Genomic DNA, 23,837 nt, shown 5'->3' with positions numbered 1-23,837 from the left:
CCCTGGCCCAGCATTAGACGTGATTCGCACCCCGAAGTGCTGCGTGAAGCACGCCGAGACGTGGGCGCAGAGGGCTCGGACGACATTCAGTGTACAATGCTCAGTGTCCGTCAGCAAAGGGGTGACCGAGGCTGGAGAAACTGCTCCAGAGGGCTGGGGTGCAGTGACTGCCAAGCAGATGGCCCTGGACAGGCTGGCCCAAGTCAGAAGAGAAGCTCAATATCAGAACCCGATTGTACCCCACCTTCCGGTCGGAGACCCCCGAGTCACTGGGGCCAGGCTGGTAAAGGAGGTCGGAGAGGAGGCGGAGTGTGGGGAAGTCCCTGAGCCAGCCAGCGCAGCACCCCTGCGACCGCCCGAGCGAGGCAGTGACGGCAAACACCCCGGGGGACTTGCTCAACAAGTGCAGGGCCCACCAGAGCAGATGCCGAATGACAACGTGCCATCGACCCAGCTCAGACGTCCGGGCACAGGGAGCCCCCGGCGGCAGGGGCAGAGGAGGCAGTGTTTAGAGCCACTGTTCGATCCTGCGGCTGGTGTGGCCAGGATAGACACGCTGCTGCCAGGGGCTGGGATGACGAGAATCCTGCACTAAAGCTGAGACCACTCGAGGGGGAGTCAGGAAACAGCCCCTGGGCGTGGGAAGGGGACTGCCAGGCTCCAGGACAAGGACTGTCCAGCCGGGATCCCACCAGGACTGGTCTGGCCCCCAGCAGAGAATCATAGAATATCAGGGCTGGAAGGGACCCCAGGAGGTATCTACTCCAACCCCCTGCTCAAAGCAGGACCAGTCCCCAATTTTTGCCCCAGATCCCTAAATGGCCCCCTCAAGGCTTGAACTCACAACCCTAGGTTTAGCAGGCCAATGCTTAAACCACTGAGCTATCCCTCCCCCCAGAGGTCACGGTGAGGATTGAAGGGACAGAACAGAAAGCAGGTGCTTGACCCCAGACCTCAAGTGAGCATAGGTGCTGATTCCGTGGGTGCTCCTGGGCTGGAGCACCCACGGGAAAGATAGTGGGTGCTCAGTGTTACCCCAAATTGGGCCAGCTGGGAAGCTTAGGGAGAACTAATGACCCACCAGAGTTTGGCAGAAAGCAGCATGTTTATTACACTGATAGCTAAGCTCAAAAGAAGAGGCGGGGGGGGGGTCACACTCACACTCACACACTCACGCTCCCAGGACAGGCCCGGCACTGGAGATGTCAAGATCTTTCAAGGTAAGTGTCCCAGAGCGCACCGATGGACGGGGCGATGAAGGTCAGTCTCCCCGAGGCACGATGGAATGCAACATGGCGAACCGCTGGCCAGGGGGTCCGGGCGAAGGGCCTTCATGGGAGCTACAAGCTTGGGAGTGCAGTGCTGAGCACATGGCCCCTTCCCCTTTTAAGGACCTGCTCCTCATGGCCTGCGACGAGAGATGACTTGGCTGCATCTGGTTGGTCATAGAATCACAGAATACCAGGGTTGGAAGGGACCTCAGGAGGTCACCTAATCCAACCCCCTGCTCAAAGCAGGACCAATCCCCAATTTTTGCCCCAGATCCCAAATGGCCCTCTCAAGGATTGAGCTCACAACCCTGGGTTTAGCAGGCCAATGCTCAAACCACTGAGCTATCCGTCCCCCACACTCCACCTCCGGCAGTGACTATGCAGTGTCCATGCACTGGGTGTGTGATCGCTGCCTAATCAGAGTCCCAGACACCTTGTCTACCTGGGAGCTCTTCTGATCTTCCAGCTGCTCAAGCAGCCCATTCATCCCACAAGCATTGCAGGAGGGGGAAAGCCACTTCACGGGTATTCAAAGAGGGAGATGAGACAAAAGTGGGGGTGGGTGTAACAGACCTTTTGAACACACAGGTTATACAGAGCATACAGATCACTGCTGCTCCTACAACACTCAGCACCCACCAGCCACAGCTGTTCGGATCAGCTGTTTGACACCTGGGGGAGGGGCTTGGGAAAGGGGGGAGAGCAGTGAGCAGGGGTGGGCGGAGGCCTTGGAGAGGGGGCGGAGCAGGGACGGGAAGAGGCGGAGCAGGGGCGGGGCTTTGGGAGAGAGGGCGGCGTGGGGGCGGGAAGAGGCGGGGCGAGGATGGGCCACGGGGGAAGGGGCAGGGGTGGCACCCCCCAGGGAGAAATAAAAGTCAGCACCTAAGCAAGTGACTATTATATTGCAGTCCCTGATGGGACTCGGCCTGTGTGACCCCAGCCTCGATGAACCCCCTGCCCACGATCTGGCTCAATGCACTGGGGGAACGAGAAGAGGTGGACACCACTGCATTAACATGCCCCGAGCCTGATGGAGTCTCCAGGGTGTCTGTGCTGTTCGGGACCAACCGCAGTCTCTTCAAGGCACTGGCTGATCACGGCAGACAGCGAGGGGGACCCAACCCCTGAACAGCACGAGAAGCCACACGCTTCGTGCTGCCGCCTGTAGAAAAATCGCGAAGACGAGAAAGGAGACGTCTGAGCTCCAAAGGGCAGTAAGGGGCCATTAGCAATGGTGGGGCAGCCAGCGCCATAGTCCTACCTGAGAAAGCTCAGGCAAGGGGGACTACACGGATGGCTAAAGATCAAGCCGAGATATGGTTGTGAGACCCTGGCAGAAGGCAGCAGACCTCACTGAGCTCCAAACCATTGTGAAACCCCAGTGTGAAGCCCAGGCCCCACCGACAGACCCTGCCAGGTTTGGTTTCGGGGCATGGAAGGATCACTGGCAGAAAGACCTTGGTGGGAGATCCAAGGCTCCTCACTGCATGAGTGCGAAGGGGGTGGTGCACAACATTATATGACAAGGCTCAGGATGCTTCGGGGAGCAATCTAGGAAGATTGCGCTCTCAGAGATGCAGGATGTGCAGTGTCCTCTTCAGGAGCCGATTGCAAAGGGCATCACTGCAGAATCCCGCAGCCCGGACGCCTCCCCCAGTGGGATGGTCCTGTAAGCAGGGTCTGAATGAATGCTTCCCTGACAGCTAGCTGGGAGGGGGAGAGACTCTGGGTGTGGTCATAGGCGCCGACTCCATGGGTGCTCTGGGACTGAAGCACCCACGGGGAAAAATTGGTGGGTGCTCTGCACCCGCTGGCAGCACCCTGCCCCGCCCCCCTGCCCCAGCTCACCTCCGCCTCCTTGCCTGAGCGCGCCGCCGCGTCCTGCTTCTCCCCCTGGCTCCCAGCGCTTGTGCTGTGAAACAGCTGTTTTGCGGCGGCAAGTGCTGGGAGGGAGGGAGAAGGAGGGGGAATGCAGCGTGCTCAGGGGAGGAGGCGGGGCCGGGGCGGGGATTTGGGCAGGGGTCCAATAGGGGCATGGAGGGGGTGGAGTTGAGGCAGGGACTTTGGGGAAGGGGTTGGAATGGGGGCGGGGCAGGGGTGGAGTCAGGGGTTGGGGGGTGCGAGCACCCACCGGCACCGGGGAAAGTTGGCACCTGTGGGTGTGGTTATGTAAATACAGTTTTTTCCTGCTTTGCTGAGGTTTCCTTAGATGTTCAGCAGATGGAGCGGTGTTTTGCTCATTGTAATCAACTTGGCTGGTGTTGGGTCATGTGACGAAGTGGGGGATTTTCTGGGGTTTTTCTATGGTTTGCAGGCAGAGGGGGTGGGACACAGTTTCCCTGGGTGTTACTGATTTAACGAGGTGATGGGGAGAGGGAGTTTGTTGTTTCAGAGGACCAGCGAGGGAACTTGGGACCCCGGCCAATGGCCTGGAGAATGGATACCCCAGCGACTGGTGACCGGGAGGCCCAGCTCGGGAGTCACAGCCGGTTCTGGCCAGTGGGAGGACAATGGGCTGCGGAGAGAGGACCCTGGTGTCCTGACCAGCCAGTTCCAACCAGTGGGGAACATAGGACAGCTGAGAGGAGAGAAGGCCCAGGCGACCCTGTTTACCTGGATAGAAGACAAAGCACAGAGGCGGGGCTTGGGGGCAGGTGATATCCGATGCCCAGCTGGAAAGCGCAGGGTCTCAGGGCTGGAGGGAGAGAGCAGGCAGAGCCCAATAAACCCTCCTGTTTTACGCTGGCTGAGAGTTGCTCCGGTCTAGAGATCAGGGTGGCATTATTCCCTCTGGGCATGGGGGCCCCAGGGGTCCAGAGCGAGTGGACTCCCTGAGGGGGTTCACGGCAAGAGACAGGCGTGCTAAGGCTCAGAGAGGTGCGGTTCCAGGAGGTGGAGGGGCTTAACCCCCCAGACAGAGTGGACCCCCAAGAAGGGCTGTCACACTGAAGGGGGTTCCCCCCAGGGACCATACGGGGCCAAGAGGGGGCACGACCTGTGAGTCCGTGACAACGTGGTAGCAGAGGACGGTTGGCGGACGAACCCTGTAGATAGTTGGCTACGAGCGCAGGCGCCTTGCAGGGAGTGGCTGCCAGCGATAAAACGAGGGAATTGAAGGAACCAGCACGAAAATGGCCTAGAACCAGCTCCGTAAGAGAGACCTGGCACGTGCGTGCAGGGAGAGAGGGCTGAGCATGGGGAGGATCACCCAGGAGCAGCTGATGGCTCAGCTTGTAGAAAACGACCAGTTTGAGGAACAGGCTCCAGGCTCCCGGGATGCCCTGAGAGCCGGGGATTCGCCGTGGGGGCACTCCGTGTAGCAGCTGGGAGTATATCAGACCCGACTCCCCAGTCAGCACAGGGCGGCCCCAGTCAGGTTTCTCCTTGGAGGAGCAGGGGAGATTGGAGCTGGAGCTGAAAGTGAAGGAGCTGGCGGGACAGAGGTTGGTGGATTGTGCAGAACAGCTAAAGCAGGAGTTGGAGTTGGAGGAGCAGCGGCCAAGAGGGCCTGCCAGGGGGGAAGAGAGGAAGAGCCCCAAGACGCCAGTTCTGCGGGGAATCTAGACACCAAACTGCTGCCCCAGTTTAAGGGCGAGGGGTGGGGGATATTGATGCCTACCTCGCAGCCTTTGAGAAAGCTTGTGATCTGAACCAGACTGACCCCACAGACAGGCTCCTGCTGTCTAACCCCCCTGCTGGGTCCCAAGGCCATAGGGGCTGTAACGATGCTGCCTTTGGTGGGACACAACTGAGAGTATCAATTCAGGACAAATTGCTTAGAGCAGGGCAGTCACAGCCCAGAGCTGGGTGTCCTTTATTACTAAGGCACACCAAACCAGCCAAACAGAGAAGACTTCGGTTTTACCCCACTGGCTAAGCAGAAGTCACACAAGCAATTCCCTTAGACACTCCAGTTCCCCAGTATCCTCACCAACAGCCACTTCTCATAGGGATGAATGGTTATGAAATCAATACCCCAGTAAAAGAAAAAAGGTTCTCCTGATCCCAAAGGACCAAGCCCCGGGCCCAGGTCAACATACCAGGCAGATCTTACCCACAAATCCCTGCATGTCCCTGCATGCCTGGCTGAGTCCCAAGGTGTATCTGCCTTCTCTCAATGGGTCGATTGTGTAGCTGATGGTCCTTAATGGGCCATCAAGCAGGCTAGGCAGTGCTGACGCCAATTTGTCTGGGGTGTCACCCAGAAGGATAGCACAAGTTTGAAATACAGACAGTATAGAGCCAATACTTATAACTTTAAATACAGAAATGATACATGCATACAGATAGCATAATCGTAACCACCAAACCGTAACCTTGTCATAGACGCCTTACTTAACCTCCTTTGTACAAGATTTGGTGCCACTATATCACCTTGGTTGCAACAATGATCTATATGGTCACAGTTCATGTCAATAACGTCACAGAGGCGGTCAGCCAAACAGATGGAATTGAGACGGGGGACTATGACCTGTTCAAACAGGCTTTGCTGCTGAAGTTTGAACTGACCCCCGAGGCGAACAGGAAACTATTCCAGGGTGTACGCAAGACCTCAGGCATCACCTACAAGGAGGTCGCCAACCTGCTGGGGGAATCTCTCTGCAAGTGGGGAAAGGGCACAAGGGCTACTACCACAGGGGACATGTATGACCTGGTGGGGTTGGAGCAGCTGTTTGACATCTGCCCTCCAGACCTTAAGAGGTGGTTAATGGACCGGAAGCCTAAAGATCTGCGCAGTGCAGGGGCACTGGAGGATGAGTTTGTGGACAGCAGATCAGGGGCAGGAGGGAGACCCACATTGGGGACTCAGAAGGGGAGTCACCCAGAGACCTCTCATAGGTAGGACTCCAGGAAGCCCAACTCAGGGATGCCCGTGAATGCCGGGGCGGGCTGACCCCCCTTGTGGGACTTGAGGGACCTGAAATGTAATTACTGTGGCCAAAAAGGACACAAGGTGGTGCAATGCCTGAAGATGAAGGAAATGGCAGTCAAGCAGAACCCGCAGGGTGTCAACTGGGTGGAAGCCCACCAAGAGTGGGCACTGTCTGTCCAGGGGGGCACAGTCGTTAGGGCTGTGCCAGGGGAAGGGGACTGCCAGGCCAGGCCAGAAGGGGAAGGCAGGGCTCCAAGTCCAGAACGCCTATACTCAATCCGCCGGGTGAGCATGGGACAGGCCCTGGGAGACAATCAGCACAACATCCCCATTGAGGGTGGGGGGAAGCAGCGTCCAGGGGTTCTTGGACATGGGCGCAGAAGTGACACTGGCATGGCCCAAGGTGGTGGACCCAAAGCAGCCATTGCCCAATGCATACATGACCCTGAGAGGAGTGTTCGGGCTTCCTGTCAAGGTGCCTGTAGTGAGGATATACCTGAAATGGGGAGCTAAGGAGGGAGCCAAAGAGGTTGGGGTGCACGATCACCTGCCTACTGAGGTGCTAATGGGTAATGACTTGGAGGACTGGCCGGATGGCACTCAGAGCGCCCTGGTCCTTACCCGGAGCCAGAGCCAGTGGGGGACGCGGGACCTCCTGAAGGGGGGAACCGAAGCACCGAGGGTAGGGCTTGACCTGGCTGGACCGGAGCCTCCGCCCAAAGTGGGGAAACTGAGGCACCGCCAACCAGGGCTGTATCCTCAAACCCAGCAGCTGAATTCCTGACAGAGCTGCAGGAGGATCCTTCCTTGGAGAAGCTGAGAGCCCTTGCTGGCCACAGCGGTGCCGGATCCCAGCGGGAGGTCCACCAGGAGAGATTCCTGTGGGAGAAGGAATTCCTGTACCGAGAATGGGCTGATTCGGGGCAAACTGAACCTTGGAAGGCCAGGAGGCAGTTGGTCCCCCTGAGGTACCGCCACAGACTGTTGTATTTGGCCCACGATATCCCCCTTTCAGGACATCCGGGCACCCGGCACCAGGCAGAGGCTACTGCAGATCTTTTCCTGGCCCGGGGTCTTTGACGCCGTCCAGCGGCATTGCAGGTCCTGTGACTCCTGCCAGAGGATGGGGAAGGCCCGGGATAAGTGTAAAGCAGCTCTGAGGCCTATGTCCATCATAGAGGAGCCTTTCCAGAAGGTGGCTATGGACATAGTGGGGCCCCTGAGCAGGGCGACCCAGTCGGGGAAGAAATACATCCTGGTGGTAATTTCGCTACGTGCTACCCCGAGGCGGTGGCCTTGTCCTCTGTCGAGGCAGACACCCTGGCAGACGTGAGGTCCCCAAGGAGGTCCTTACAGACCAGGGGTCCACCTTCATGTTGGCCCTGCTCCAGTGCTTGAGGAAGACGTGTGGGGTCTGGCACACCTGGGCCTCGGTGTATCACCTTCAGTCCAACGGGCTGGTGGAGAGGTTCAATGGGACCCTAAAGATGATGCTGAAAACATTTGTGGACCAGCACCCCAGGACTGGGACAAGTATTTACCCACCTGCTGTTCGCATACAGGGACGTGCCCCAGGAATCCACAGGGTTTTCCCCATTCGAGTTGCTGTGTGGGAGGAGAGTGAGGGGACCCCTGGACTTGATAAGGGATGAATGGGAGGGGAAGACCTCTCCCGATGGAGAGTCAGTGGTGTCCTGACCTTCTGGGAAAAGCTCGCAGAGCTCATGGGCTTGGCCAGGGGAAACCTGGTCAGGGCACAGAGGAAGCAGAAGGTCTGGTACAACCGCTCAGCACGTGCCCGCTCCTATGCTACCGGGGACCAGGTGATGCTTTTCATCCCCATGAGGAAGAACAAGCTGCAAGCTGCCTGGGACAGCCCCTTCAAGATCATCAGACAGGTAAACGAGGTGAACTATGTAGTGGAACTGTTCAACCGGGTGCATAGCCACCAGGTGCACCATGTCAATATGATGAATCCATACTGGGACAGGGAGAAGTTGGTGCTGGCTGTGTGTGGGCAGTGGGAGGAGAAGGGAGAGGATCCCTGGTGGGACTCCTCCCTGAGGCTGCGGCTGACCCCTTGGTGGAATCAATTCCCCTCTCAGACCAGCTAACCCCTGCCCAGCAGGCTGAGATCAGAGAGGTGCTGCATTCATACCAGCATCTGTTCTCCAACCAGCCTGGGCTCACTAACCTGGCTGTGCAGCGGGTGGAGACGGGAGCCAACCCTCCCATCAGGTGTTCCCCATTCAGGGTCACTGGGAAAACAGCCCAGGAGCTGGAGAGAGGTTGGAGACAAGCTGGCTTTAGGGGTGATCCAGCCATCCTCCAGCCCCTGGGCCTCTCCTGTGGTGCTGGTCCCCAAGACGGATGGGTCGATCTGGTTCTGTGTGGACTATCGGAAGCTCAATGCCATCACCATGTCCGATGCCTACCCCATGCCTAGGACTGGTGAGATCCTAGACAAGTTGGGGGGCGCCTGGTACCTCACTACCATGGATCTCACCAAAGGCTACTGGGAGGTGCCTTTGGACCCAGAGGCCAGGGCGAAGTATGCCTTTACCACCCCAATAGGCTCTTTGAGTTCCTGGTCCTGCCTCTTGGCCTTAAGGGGGCACCTCCCACCCTCCAGTGCCTGGTGGACCAGTTACTAAGGAGGATGGAGGACTTTGCTCTAGCGTATATTGATGATATCTGTGTCTTTAGCGAGACCTGGAAGGACCATGTGTCCCAGGTGAAGAGGGGGCTGGGTCACCTGCTGGATACAGGACTGACTATAAAAGCTGGAAAGTGCAAGGTGGGGATGGCAGAGGTGTCCTACCTGGGCCACAAGGTGAGGAGCAGCCACCTAAAGCCAGAGCCAGCCAAAGTGGAGGCAATCAAGGACTGGCCCACTCCCCAGACTAAGAAGCAGGTCCAGGCTTTCACTGGGATGGCAGGGTACTACCGGAGGTTTGTGCCCCACTTTAGCTCCCCTCATGGAGCTTTGTAGGAAGAGAAAGCCGGACAAGGTGGTCTGAACCGAGCAGTGCCAGAGGGCTCTCTGTGCACTGAAGGAGACACTTATCCAAAGCCTGGTGCTGGTAGACCCAGATTTTAACAAACCCTTCCTGGTGTTCACTGACACCACAGACACCGGGCTGGGTGCGGTGCTGATGCAAACTGATACTAAGGGGGAGAGACACCCCATTGGGTACCTGAGCAAGAAGCTGCTGCCCCGGGAGCAGCACTATGCGGCCATGGAGAAGGAACGCCTGGCCATGGTGTGGGCCCTTAAAAAGCTGCAGCTGTATCTATTTGGGCTGCACTTCCCTGTGTACGCTGAGCATTCGCCCCTGACGTGGCTGCACCAAACGGAAGGGGCTAATGCCAAGCTCCTGAGGTGGGGCCTGCTCCTCCAGGGTTATGACATGGAGGTGCTCCCTGTGAGGGAGAGTGCCAATGTTATAGCCGATGCTTTATCATGGAGCGGGGGCCTTGAACTTCCCCAGGTCACTGGCCAAGAGACCCCGCTCAGTTCAGACTCGAAGTGGGGAGAGATGTGACGAAGTGGGGGATTTTCTGGGGTTTTTCTATGGTTTGCAGGCAGAGGGGGAGGGACGCAATTTCCCTGGGTGTTACTGATTTAACGAGGTGATGGGAGAGGGAGTTTGTTGTTTCAGAGGACCAGCGATGGAACTTGGGACCCCGGCCAATGGCCTGGAGAATGGAGACCCCAGCGACTGGTGACCGGGAGGCCCAGCTCGGGAGTCACAGCCGGTTCTGGCCAGTGGGAGGACAAAGGGCTGCGGAGAGAGGACTCCGGTGTCCTGACCAGCCAGTTCCAGCCAGTGGGGAACAGAGGATGGCTGAGAAGAGAGGAGGCCCAGGCGACCCTGTTTACCTGGACAGAAGATAAAGGACAGAGGCTGGGTTTGGGGGCAGGTGATATCCGATGCCCAGCTGGAAAGCGCAGAGTCTCAGGGCTGGAGAGAGAGAGCAGGCAGAGCCCACCTGGATGCAGGGGAGACTTGGATGTGCTGTGCTGAGGGAGGCCAGGCCTGAGGCCCTGAGAGTTTCCTGTGCTGGGTTCAGATGCTCGATAAACCCTCCTGTTTTACACTGGCTGAGAGTCGCTCCGGACTAGAGATCAGGGTGGCATTATTCCCTCTGGGCGTGGGGGTCCAGAGCGAGTGGACTCCCTGAGGGGGCTCACGGCGAGAGACAGGCGTGCTAAGGCTCAGAGAGATGCGGTTCCAGGAGGCGGAGGGGCTTAACCCCCGAGAGAGAGTGGACCCCCGAGAAGGGCTGTCACACTGAAGGGAGTTCCCCCCAGGGACCATACAGGGCCAAGAGGGGGCACGACCTGTGAGTCCGTGACAGGTCACAAATCACGTTAGTACTGAATGCAGGGGTAGTGAAATGCTGTTATCAGTGTTGTGATTATTGTGGGAATGCTGGGAAGCAGGACTGAGCTTAACTGTTCCAAATGGGGGTGTGTGGGAGGGTCACCCTTAGCGGAGAGGACCTCCCTGAGCCAGCAGTTCAACTGCCAAAGCTCTGTGACAGGAAGAGAGGTGGGGACAGGAGTTCTCGTCAGGAGGCTGCACCCCCCGGGGTCCTCTCTAGACTGGCTTAACCTGTTTTTTTTTCCTACTGTTCAAAGAACGGAGCTGAAGAGGCTTCATTAGGAGCCTCTTTTGTTATTTCAGTTGCTCAATCAGAGCTGCAACCAGTTGTGGAAGGACTGTTTTTACTATGTCTGCTAAGAACTAAAATCACTGAGAACTAAAAGCAGTTGAAATGGGGCAGTATTTCTGCCCAGCCTGCTAAAGAGCTGAAAATCACGGAGACTGACGTGCCGAGGTCGCCGAGGTCACAGCAGAGAGGCAGAAGGTGATTGACCGTCAGCTGGTGAATGAGTGACCAGCAGGGCGGCGGCGGAGAGGCGTGATGAGCAGCTGGCAGTGACGAAGGAGCGCAACGAGAGCAGGGGGCTGGTGAGCGACCAATGGAGCGAGTAAGATGCCTCTTTATCCCCCACCCAGGGTGAGAGGTCAACTCTGCAGATGCACCTCTGAACTCTCGGTCTGCAGTGACCAAGGACAGCAAACGGAGGGGGGGTGCAGAGAAGGGTCGGGCATGTGAAAGGGACTTTTGGGTTGCTGGACTTAAGGACCTGAGGGGAAAAGGGCACTGCCCAACCTACTTGGGGATGAGTCTTTTACTCATGGTTTATGTTTATGAACCCTGATTGCAGTGTTTTCCCAAATTAACTCCGAGTTACTTCCCTCCTTTTATTACTCTGTGCTTGCGAGTGGGGAAGTATTGCCTCTCAGAGGTGTGTAATTTTCCCAGGTTACTGGGTGGTGGCTCGAGCTGGTTCTGTGTTGAATCGATGGAAAGGAACCCCTAGATCTTGAACCTGGCCCTGGTTGATGCTGGCTTCACCTGGCAGAAGGTTACAGTCCAAAGGAGAGTGGGAAAATCCAGACGTATATCAACTACCAAACCCGAAATAGGCACATTGCAGTTGACCTGTACACCATGGCATAAGTACAAGAGGCCTTGGACTGTTTATTAGGGAGCCAGTGGTTCTCAGTGTTGGATCTTTGAAGTGGATACTACTAGATCCTTCAAGGTGCAGAGGATAAGGGGAAGACAGACTGTCCATTAGGTTTCTCTGAGTTTGAATGCATGTCCCAAGGGATTTCTGGACTGCCTGCCACGTTTCAACATATTATGGAGGAAGTTGTGGGAGACAAGAACTTACTGCAAGTCTTAGTTTGTTCGGATAACCTGGTATGTTTGAAAGACCCTTGGAGAAAAGACTTCTAAAAGTGGCCTTCAGACTGGAAATAAGGTGTACATTTTTAACAATGAGAGTAATTAACCACTGGAACAATTTACCAAGAGTTGGGGGTAGATTCTCCATCACTGACAATTTTTCAGACAAGGTTGGATGTTTTTCTAAGGCCATGTCTACACTGCCACATATGTCAGCAAAACTTATGTCGCTCAGGGTGTCATAATAATAGAATCATGGAATATCAGGGTTGGGAGGGACCTCAGGAGGTCATCTAGTCCAACCCCCTGCTCAAAGCAGGACCAACCCCAATTAAATTTGTCAAGCCAGGCCTTAAAAACCTCCACCACCTCCCTAGGTAACCCATTCCAGTGCTTCACCAGCCTCCTAGTGAAATAATGTTTCCTAATATCCAACCTAGACCTCCCCCACTGCAACTTGAGACCATTGCTCCTTGTTCTGTCACCTGCCACCACTGAGAAGAGCCGAGCTCCATCCTCTTTGGAACCCCCCTTCAGGTAGTTGAAGGCTGCTATCAAATCCCCGCCTCAATCTTCTCTTCTGCAGACTAAATAAGCCCAGTTCCCTCAGCCTCTCCTCGTAAGTCATGTGCCCCAGCCCCCTAATCATTTTTATTGCCCTCCACTGGACTCTCCAATTTGTCCACATCCCTTCTGTAGTGGGGGGCCCAAAACTGGATGCAATACTCCAGGTGTGGCCTCACCAGTGCCGAATAGAGGGAAATAATCACTTCCCTCGATCTGCTGGCAATGCTCCTACTAATACAGCCCAATATGCCATTGGCCTTCTTGGCAACGAGGGCACACTGCTGACTCATATCCAGCTTCTCGTCCACTGTAATCCCCAGGTCCTTTTCTGCAGAACTGCTGCTTAGCCAGTCAGTCCCCAGCCTGTACGGTGCATGGGATTCTTCCTTCCTAAGTGCAGGACTCTGCACTTGTCCTTGTTGAACCTCATCAGATTTCTTTTGGCCCAGTCCTCCAATTTGTCTAGGTCACTCTGGACTGTATCCCTACCCTCCAGCATATCTACCTCTCCCCCCAGCTTAGTGTTATTTGTGAACTTGCTGAGGGTGCAATTAATCCCATCATCCAGATCATTGATAAAGATGTTGAACAAAACCGGCCTCAGGACTGACCCCTGGGGCACTCTGCTTGATACCAGCTGCCAGCTAGACATTGAGCCATTGATCACTACCTGTTGAGCCTTACAATCTAGCTTTCTATCCATCTTATAGTTCATTCATCCAATCCATACTTTTTTAACTTGCTGGCAAGAAAACTGTGGGAGACCGTATCAAAAGCTTTACTAAAGTCAAGATATATCACATCCACCGCTTTCCCTTCATTCACAGAGCCAGTTATCTCATCATAGAAGGCAATCAAGTTGGTCAGGTATGACTTGCCCTTGGTGAATCCATTTTGACTGTTCCTGATCACCTTCCTCTCCTCCAAGTGTGTCAAAATGGATTCCTTGAGGACCTGCTCCATGATTTTGCCAGGGACTGAAGTGAGGCTGTAGTCTGTAGTTCCCCGGGTTCTCTTTCTTCCTTTTTTTAAAGATGGGCACTATATTTGTCTTTTTCCAATTGTCCGGGACCTCCCCTGATTGCCACGAATTTTCAAAGATAATGGCCAGTGGCTCTGCACCAACTCCCTCAGCACCCCTGGATGCATTAGATCTGGCTCCATGGACTTGTGCATGTCCAGCTTTTCTGGTCCTTAACCTGTTCTTTCATCACTGAGGGCTGCTCACCTCCTCCCATACTGTGTTGCCCAGTGCAGCAGCCTGGGAGCTGACCTTGACTGTGACGACCAAGGCAAAAAACAGCATTGAGTACTTCAGCTTTTTCCACTGACCTTCTTCTTGTTGCTAACATACCTGTAGAAACCCTTCTTGTTACCCTTCACATCCCTTGCTAGCTGCAACTCCAGTTGTGCTTTGGCCTTCCTGATTACACCCTTGCATGCTCAAGCAATATTTTTATACTTCTCCCTAGTCATCTCTCCAAATTTCCACTTCTTGTAAGCTTCCTTTCTGAGTTTAAGCTCACCGAAGATTTCACTGTTAAGCCAAGCTGGTCGCCTGCCATATTTGCTATTCTTTCTGCATTGCGGAATGGTTTGTTCCTGCACCCTCAATAAGGCTTCTTTAAAATACAGCCAGCTCTCTTGGACTCCTTTCCCCATCATATTAGCTTCCCAGGGGATCCAGCCAATCAGTTCCCTAAGGGAGTCTAAGTCTGCTTTTCTGAAGTCCAGGGTCCGTATTTTGTTACTCTTCTTTCTTACTTTTGTGAGGATCCTGAACTCAACCATCTCATGGTCACTGCTGCCTAGGTTGCCACCCACTTTACTTCCCCTACCAATTCTTCCCTGATTGTAAGCAGTAGGCCAAGAGGAGCATGGCCCCTAGTTGGTTCCTCCAGCACTTGTACCAGGAAGTTATCCCCAACACTCTCCAAAAACTTCCTGGATTGTCTGTACAGTGCTGTATTGCTCTCCCAGCAGATGTCAGGGTGATTGAAGTCCCCCATTAGAACCAGGGCCTGTGATCTGGAAACTTCAGTTAGTTGTCTGAAGAAAGCCTCGTCTATGTCATCCTTGGATGTTGGAATTATCCCAGAAACCAAGCGCCCCAAACCCAGGGAACTCCGTTACACTTTTAAATGGAAAAGAAATACAAAGATGGACATACACAGTTAAGGCCTTCAAACCCTCTTAACTCTGCCCTGGAATGGCATCAGGAGGGAAAAAACAGAACATGTCTTTAAACCTCAGTGTCTAGTCTAATATGGGACAAGGCAGCAGACATGGCTGGACAGTTATTGCAAACAGTGGGGGGTTCCTGCTACAAAGGGGATTTTTCCAATCTGACATCTACAGTGTCCCCGTGAGGAGCAGTGAATGGGGCGTAGGTGGGGTGAGAGGAGGGGGAAAGAGTTCTGTTTACAGGTCCATGCGAATCACTGGTCATCAATCCTTGGGAAATTAATGCAGCCCTTAATCACCCCCAACTGCCTTTGAAAGCAAACATCTTTATTTAATAGAATGAATTTATAACTAGAGCTGGGCAACATTTCTGAGAGATCATTTTCACCGAAAAATGCAGTCTGGGGTCAACGAAAGTGTTTATAAATTCGGGTTGAATTTGGTGACTAGTTTCAGCTGAAAGAGAAATTAAAATAAAGAGTCAGAACATGGAGTTAATTTTGAAACAATGTTTTGAAACGATGTTTCATTCAGCCATTTAGCTGGATTTATTTTTTTTCAATGCCCCTTTTAAAAAAGGTATAAAAACCACAACCTGGAAAAAACCAAACAAACATTTCTGTTTCCGGTTGACTTGAGTCATTTTCCCTGGATTTTTCACTTGGCTCATTGCCTAGTCGATGTGTCGCTCAGCTCCCTTTCTAACAGATGCTGAGATTCGGCAGAGAGTTCAACCCCCCCGGACTCTTGGAAGTTATCCAGAAAAGAGGAGGGACTGCGTGTGAAGAAGGAAGCCAGAGCATCTGCCACGGCAGGGGCATGCCCAGGGGCCGAGCGAGAGAATCCCTCTCTGGAGCTGTAGAGGGAAAACGTACGGGACTAGCGCAGAGGACGTGCAAAGAGCAGCCCAGGCTAGAAAGGGACGGCGGAGCCCTGTTCTTGCCCTAAGAGAGTCTGACTGCGGGGGAAGGATTCAGATTTAATAAATAAAACTAAGTTTGGTTTAAACCTTCTTAGTCTTCACCTGCATTGCAGAGCAGAAAAGCAGCTGGCAGGAAACACGGCCTGACCATCCCGAGGAAAGGGCTGGATAATGTCTCGGGGCAGGACGTCCCCGTGGGCGACGGGAGCAGGTGATGCCTTGTGGGCTGAGCGATGGGGATGAGTGGGGACCAAACTGCAGTCGAGAGCCTCCTCAAACCAGCATCCCCGTCCGAGCTCTGGGGAGCTGGTCCGGTCCCCTGGAGAGCCCCCAGACCAGACTCTCCCCGGTGTTGCTCCGCTGGGATGTGCTTGGTCCAGGTGCCCTGTGATCTCCCTTTGATGGGTGTCAATGGCTGTCAGGCCAGGGGGCTCCCCTGGTCTGAACCCGGTGCTGTGCTGGGGCACATGAGGCCTCCTTTCCCACTGACGGGAGGTGGAGCCATTGCAGAGGTTCTGCAGGGGAGCTGCTTTCGGCCCGTTGCCCCACCTGCTGCCGGGGCCGTGGGCTGCCCCTGGAAAAGAGCCCGGAGGCGTCTGCGGGGCACCTGCAGTGTCACGCAGCCAAACCAGCCCACGCGCTCCCCGGCGGCAGGGCCTTCCCGGCATGGGGTCCAGGCAGCGGCGCTGGGCTCCCAATAGTACACGGTGTTCAGCCAACGGGCTGAGTCCTCGCCGCCCACCACATAGACCCTTCCCTGCCAGCAGACGGCCCCAGCAGACTCGATGGCTCGGGGAAGCGCCGGGATGGCCACCTCCTGCCTCACTTTGCCATCCTCACCCAGGAAGAAGCACGCCCGGGAGGCCTGGAAGTTTCCCAGGCAGGAAGCCCCCTCTTGCTCCTCCCCGGGGGCTTCGTCTCTGCAGCCCCCCACGACACAGATCCCACCAGCCATGGCGGCAGCGCCCGCGTGGCACAGCCCCACACCCAGCGGCACCTGAGCCCAGCTGTCCGAGCGGACGTGGTAGATGAGCAGCCCCCGGTGGGTGGCCAGGGCCCCTGCCACATGCTTCTTCCCACCTATCAGGTAGACTTTGTTGTGGAGCGCGGCGGAGGCGAAGTAGCTGAGAGGAAAGGGCAGGCGGGAGGCGGGAGCCCATTGCTTCCGCTCTGGGTCAAAGGTCTCTGCCGAATCCAGCTTGCCTGCTGCCTCGGCACAGCCCCCCACGGCGTAGAGCCGCCGGCTGCAGACCAGGAAGCCGTGGGGGTCCAGGGGCCAGGACATGGAGGGGAGCTGTGCCCACTGCCCAGAGCAGGCGTCGTATTCGTGCAGGCTGGTTGAAAAGCAGCCGTCCGGGCCGCAGCCCCCGGCCACATAGAGCTTGTGGCCCAGGGCGGCGAAACCGGGGAACTGCACAGGAACCGAGCCCAACGGCGCCCCCCACCTCTCCGTGCGGGGGTCAAAACAGTCCAGGGGAGAATCCAAGTCCTCGCCCGCGGCACGGCCCCTCCGCACCCGCCGCCCCACGCACACGATCACCTCCTTGTACATGCCCCGCCGGAGGCCCCTGCTCTCCTGCAGCCTCCCCTCCCCAGTCAGTTCCTTCAGCCCCAGCCCAGCAGCCCCAGAGAGCTCCGCGACGTCCGCCTGCACCTCGGCCAGCTCCTTGGGGGTCAGCAGGGCCAGGCGGACGTGCCCCAGCAGCTCCGGGAGCAGTGGCAGGCGCTCGGTGGGGTCAGCCCTCACCCAGCGCCCCACAGCCCCGTAGACGGCCAGTTCGGAAGCCACCGCGAGGCCGTCTGAGGCGATGATGCCGATCAAGGTGCCGGGGTCCAGGCGCAGGAAGGCGTCGTGCTCGCAGAGGGACCGGAAGTGCAGGCTGACGTAGCGCCCGGCCGCGCGAAGCAGAGCCGGGTGCTGGTGGGCGTGAGCCAGCGCGTACAGCCGGAGGCAGGTCTCCAGGGAAATGGTCTCCGCGAGGAACCTGGCCGGGAGAGCCAAGGGGACATAGGCGCTGACTCCATGGGTGGCCAGGGGCTGGAGCACCCAGGGGAAAACCTAGTGGGTGCTCAGCGCTCACCGGCCACCTGCCGAGCAGATGTTTGGCAGAGGGCAGGAGGAGGGGGCAGAGCAGGGGCAGGAAGAAGCAGGGCGAGGGCGGGCCCTTGGGGAAGGGGAGGAGTGGGGACGGGGCTTCGGGATGGAGCAGGGATGGAGCACCACCCTGCTAGAAGAAAGTCGGCGTCTGGGCAAGGGGCCACCTGTCACGGGGAGCCCCAGGCAGAGCCCAGCTCTCGCTCGAGTTAGTATTTTCCTTAACCTGGCCAGGCCGCTCAGCAGAGCTGCAATGCAGCGAGGGCCCTTCCGTTGGCCCGGGCTCTCAGAAGCCCGCCCTGGGGTCCATCTCTCCCTACGCCAGAAACAGAACGCTCTGGGTGCAAAATCAAGCACTCCCAAGTTAGGAAATGCCAGAATTCGGGTGGCCTGTGAAACCTCAATTCCACCTCCTTGCGCCTGAGCATCAGGAGAGTCACTAATCGCTCCCCGGCGCAGGTGCAAACTGAAATTTGCAGTCTTAGAAGGTGCCCAAATGTGGGCAGATTTTCCCAAGGCTCAGGCCTGAGCCCAGGCGAGCTCCCTGTAAAACTGCAAGTCCCCGCTCCAGGCAGGCATTAGACCTTCCCCGTGGAATGGTTTGAGAGCTTTAAACATATCTCATCCCAAGGCAGATGGCTGGCCTGGGACATCTCAGCCCAAAGGGTTAAAGCCCGGTAAAGTTATAAACAGCTGAAAACTAGGGGCTTATAATGGAAAGGGTTGGGGGACCAAAGCTCCAGGGGGTGCTCCCATCTCTGCCTGTAGAACCAGGGCACTCTGGGGCTGTTTGGACAAGACCCTGTGCTGCGAGTCTGTGCTAGACACAGGGGCACTCGTTCATTTTGACATTCCCTTTTTATCCACAGACCACAAGAGCGGCCAGACTGGGTCAGACCAATGGTCCATCTAGCCCAGTGTCCTGTCTCTGACAGTGGCCAGTGCCAGGTGCCCCAGAGGAAATGAACAGACCAGGGCAATTATCGAGTGATCCATCCCCTGTCGTCCAGTCCCAGGTTCTGTCAGTCAGAGGTTTAGGGACACCCAGAGCATGGGGTTGTGCCCCTGGCCATCTTGGCTAATAGCTATCAATGGCCCTATCTGTCATGAACTTATCTCATGCTTTTTTGAGCCCAGTTATGCTTTTGGCCCTCACAACATCCCCTGGCAGTGAGTTCCACAGGATGATTGGGCGTTGGCTGCAGAATTACTTCCTTGTGTTTGTTTTAAACCTGCTGCATCTGCCCCGGCACTGCAGGATACTTCCCCCCGCCCTGGCTGCCTGAGCCCACTCCTAGCTGTAAGAGCAGGATGAGTCTCCACGGGGGAAGATTGTGGGATGTCCCACTCAGATCTGGGATGAGCCCCCCACCCCTTTCCCCAGAGGCCAGCAAAGCGCTGCTGATGAGAGGGCTCCGCCGGGGGAGCTAGAAGTTGGTGGCTGGGGTTTCCCAGGTGACTGGGGTCCCAGTCTGGAACCCGCGAAGGGCCTGATTCTCAGAGGGCGTGTTCCGAGCCAGGCCCCTTCGAGGTGTGTCAAGCGGGGCCCCAGAATCTTTGGGGAGTCTTGGCCCACGGTCCCGTCGGTCCCGTTTCCAGCTCCCCAAGGCCCCCAGCTGTGTGGCTGCAGAGACCCTTTGTGCTGATGTATCAAGTTCATGGAACTGATTGCGGCCTGGCTCTGGTGTGTTTCATAGTAGCCAGGGAATACATCCAGCCCCTCGCCATAGAGTCCCCCGACCCCACCCTCTGTCACTGTAGGTCCTGTGTCACCTGCCAACCGTCTCCAGGAGTGGGGGGATCTGGAGCCTGCTGGCTGTGACGAACAGCTCCTGGGCTCGCTCGGCCGTCAGCACCAGCTCCTCCGTGTACAGATAGCTCAGGATGCTCTGGAGGACGGGGGGCGACACATCCTGCAGCTGAACCTCCCCACCCCGGGACTCTGCGGAGGCCATCCGGTCCCGTAAGTAAGGGCTGACCGAGCCCAACACCAGCCTGCAGGGAGAGAGGCAAGGGCTACTCCACCAGCTCCTGGCATGGCACCATCCAGAGCCTCCGTGTGCTGGTCACCGCACATGCCGGCAGGCATGGTGTCCCCCGGAGAGCCTGCAACCCCACCGGGGCAGCCGGGGTGTGGCTGCGGGACAGGGATAAAGGGCCAGCTAGTGCGTAGTGTGACGGGTTCAAATCATCTCACAAAAATACACCAACGTCCCCTTATCTCCCCAGTCGCAGTGCCTTGATCAGTGCCGTGATCCCGATGCACTCCTGGCCCAGGCAGCACCGGGAGGGCCCTATGGACTCATTCTGGGAGCGGCATCCCATACAGCGGGTCGGGATCAGTCTCAGCTAAAGTCACTGTTTGGATGGGAGACGGTCAAAGGAAAGCCCGGGGGCTGTGGAGAGCGGGGCGGCTCTCCCCTCGCCGTCACTGCCCAGCGCTGTACTGCAAGGCACCAGGTTCTCTGGGGAGACGTCCAAAGCCCTGACCGGGTGTGGGCTCCACGGGCTCCAGCCAGCAGGAACCAGCTTCGCTCTCTGACCCCAGTGCAGTTTGTGGCACAGGCAGATGGGGGGAAACGCTCCACGTTTTCCCTTGTAAATGGGGCAGATCTCACCAGCAGAGAGCCAGAATTCCTGGGGCCCCACAGGGCCAGCATGGCAGGTACTTTTCAGAAGCAAAATTTTGCTTTAAAAGCTAAAGCCCCTTGTCTGCCTTGAACAGACATCACAGATCCCAGGGGTCAGAAGGAACATTTTAGCCAAAGACAGAGACAATCTGCTGTGGCAGCGCTGAGTGCTTGGCACCCATCAGCTGCTGCCCTCCACCCCAGAGGTGGCTGCATTTCAGCTCCAGGTGAAGCAATCCCTGCAGAACCCTTGGGCCCTCCCGTGCTGCTCTGGGCTCTCTGCACCAGGCCAGGCAGTGTCACCTTCCCAGGCAAAGAGTCCCTGCAGCCCCACAGCTGACACGGGGTGTCTGGTCCTTCTAGCAAGGGGGAGCGCAGAGCAGAAACCTATCTGTGAGAGGGGAAGCGCCGTCCTGCAGCCACCAAGGCAACGTCGCAGAGCTGCTGGGCCTGGTACAGCTCCTGGAAACCTGCAGGGATGGGGAGACAGAGCCCAGGCTCCTGTTAGACCGGGGGGGCGGGAAGCAGGGAGACAGTGCCATCAATGGGGTGGGGGCGTTGTCTCAGGGAGAGGGATGGATGGTGCTCTCACCGCCCCAGAGGAGCCAGGGGTGGTTGTTCCTGTCCAAAGGGCTATGTGTATGATGAGTTTGGGAGGCCAGGCCAGGAGAGGGTCATGTGGCTCATGCTGGTCCTCTCCAGCAGAGCCCTCCAGACTCCAGGGCCACCAGCCCAGCTCCGGCACCGGTTCCAGGGGAGAAACAACCCCTGGAAATGCTTTTTCCCTCCCAGCAGCTCCCGGGGCACTGGTTGCAGCTCCAGCCTCTGCCCTCCTACAAAGGAGCCCACGGGGTGCTCCTGCAATGCTCCAGAGCAGGGACCCATCCCCATTCCCATCGCCCTGGACAGCAGCCGACCTACCCTGCCGCATGCAGCTCCCCAGGGACACAGGTGTCGCTCTGGGGTCAGCCTCGGGCCCGGCCATCGGGAATCCAGGATCCCAGCCACGGAACCAGGCTTCAGAGTTTCCAGGAACAAGATCAGCCTCGGGGGGACCCTCCAAATTGGGGCCAATCCTACAGGAGAGTCCAGTCACCCTGCCTGGCCCCGGGACAGACAGCTCCTTCGACACCCCCCCGAGGGCAGATGAACATGGCAGCAGGTGCCCTCAATCTCCCCCATCCTTCCTCGGTCCCATCAACATGGTCCCCGCGCCCACCCAGGGGCTCAGCCCCCGCCTCTCCCCAGGGATCCTGCAGTGTAACGGGCAGCTCCTTTGATTCAGGACCGGACGTCAACTCGCAGAGCAACTGGCCTGGGCCTGGGCCTTGCTCAGGTCAATCCCCGGCTACACAGCACTGTCGCCCAGTAGCCATCCAGACCCCGCGCCCTCACTCAGGTGGCCGAGCTGAGTCAGGCGCTCTGGGTTTGGCCCCGGGGCACTGGCGTCTGTGCCCACATTGCCCCTCGGGGCCACTCGAGTGATTGATTCTGGAAGTTGGGGTGAATTTGCCGGGCACCCGCCGCCTATTCCCTTTGCACCCACGCTTGCGCCATCCCTGCTCGCTGGCACGAGGGCGTTGGGAGCCCGGGCTGAATTCGCTTTCTGACGCTCCTCCCCCATCCTGCGGCAGGCGGGCGGCGTGTGCCCGTGTGCGGCGTGGTGGCAGGCCCTGCGACCCAGCCGGGGGCAGGGACATTCCCAAAGCTGGTGACCCTGCACCCTGTCTGGGCCCCTGCGTCAGGAATGGGGGTGACGGGTGCTAGGCCTGACACACCCCCTGACCCCAGCCCTCACCCAGCCCCTGCAGTCGCCTGTTTCTGCTGGGCCCCTGCACCACCTCCCTCTAGTGCAGGAGGGGACGTAACTGCCCGTCGCAGGCAGGTTCCAACTGCCCCCAATGGAGCCCCCAGCCTCACGCTGCCTGGGTAGCTCTTAAAGCGACAGGGCCTCCCCCGACCCCCCACTGAGCTCACCAGGCACTGCCCGACCATCACAAGAGATGTCCCTGCACCATACAGCCTGGACAGACACGGCAGAGAGAAGCGGGGAGCATGGTCACCCCCTTTCCTCAGAGCCCTCAGTGAAAGGGATTGGGGGCCCTGAGGAGGGGAATGCTGCAGGGTGGGGTGGCCCCAGGGCTCAGGCCCCTGCAACTCTATGCACCTGCTGCTCCCCCCAGGGGGGCTTTTAATTCATGTTATCCCCCAGACATGGGTCCATGGCCACACGCCAGCCACTGGGTTGGAGCGGTCGCGCAGGCGGGGGGGCAGGCAGCTCCAGCCCAGCAGATGCCCTGCCCCCGAGGAGGAGAGCAAGGAGGGTGTGGCAGAGGGGGAGAAAGTGGGGAGATGCCTCCCCTACTCTGCCCAGTGCAGGGGCATGAAGGGAGCTGACCCCCCACCCATAGCAGGCCCAGCTGGGGGATGGGGAGGAAGGGAGCTGACCCCCACCCATAGCAGGCCTAAATGATATCAAGTTAGTTTGAAAGGCTCTATTTACCATAAACCCCTGCTGATTGGCATTGATTATATCACCCTCCTTTAGTTCTTGATTAACCAAGTCCTGCATCAGCTGCTCCATTATCTTGCTCGGGATCAATGCCAGGCTGTGTCAGGGTTCCCTCCCCATTCTGAACTCTGGGGTACAGATGTGGGGACCCGCATGAAACACCCCCTAAGCTTAATTCTATCAGCTTAGGTTAAAAACTTCCCCAAGGCACAAATTCTTCCTTGTCCTTGGATGGTATCGCTGCCACCACCAAGTGACAGGTTTCAGAGTAACAGCCGTGTTAGTCTGTATTCGCAAAAAGAAAAGGAGGACTTGTGGCACCTTAGAGACTAACCAATGTATTTGAGCATGAGCTTTCGTGAGCTACAGCTCACTTCATCGGATGCATACTGTGGAAACTGCAGAAAACATTATATACACAGAGACCATGAAACAATACCTCCTCCCACCCCACTCTCCTGCTGGTAATAGCTTATCTAAAGTGATCATCAAGTTGGGCCATTTCCAGCACAAATCCAGGTTTTCTCACCCCCCCCACCCCCCTCCAAAAACCACACACACAAACTGTATTCCTCAAGGGCTTCTTCACCATGATTTCAACAATTTCCATCCCACCATCAACCTCAGCCTGGTCCAGTCCACACAAGAGATCCACTTCCTGGACACTACAGTGCTAATAAACAATGGTCACATCAACACCACCCTATACCAGAAACCTACTGACCGCTATTCCTACCTACATGCCTGCAGCTTTCACCCTGACCACACCACACGATCCATCGTCTACAGCCAAGCTCTGCGATACAACCGCATTTGCTCCAACCCCTCAGACAGAGACAAACACCTACAAGAGCTCTATCAAGCATTCTTACAACTACAATACCCACCTGCGGAAGTGAAGAAACAGATCGATAGAGCCAGAAGAGTTCCCAGAAGTCACCTACTACAGGACAGGCCTAACAAAGAAAATAACAGAACGCCACTAGCCGTCACCTTCAGCCCCCAACTAAAACCCCT

General features: G+C 57.0%; 1 protein-coding gene across 1 annotated transcript; it reads right to left on the bottom strand.

Moving 5' to 3' along the window:
• Nucleotides 1–16,001: 16,001 nt before the first annotated feature.
• On the bottom strand, nucleotides 16,002–21,293 carry LOC141976793 (kelch-like protein 21). The gene is made up of 4 exons (XM_074937956.1): nucleotides 21,230–21,293; nucleotides 20,718–20,778; nucleotides 19,452–19,673; nucleotides 16,002–17,568 (listed from the first exon to the last, which is right to left on the bottom strand). The coding sequence occupies exons 1-4, from the start codon at nucleotides 21,291–21,293 to the stop codon at nucleotides 16,002–16,004; spliced, it is 1,914 nt and encodes a 637-aa protein (XP_074794057.1).
• Nucleotides 21,294–23,837: the final 2,544 nt, after the last annotated feature.

The sequence above is a fragment of the Natator depressus genome, chromosome 23, assembly GCF_965152275.1.
Source record: "Natator depressus isolate rNatDep1 chromosome 23, rNatDep2.hap1, whole genome shotgun sequence".
Lineage (NCBI taxonomy): Eukaryota > Metazoa > Chordata > Testudines > Cheloniidae > Natator > Natator depressus.
This window is presented reverse-complemented; position numbering and strand designations above follow the sequence as displayed.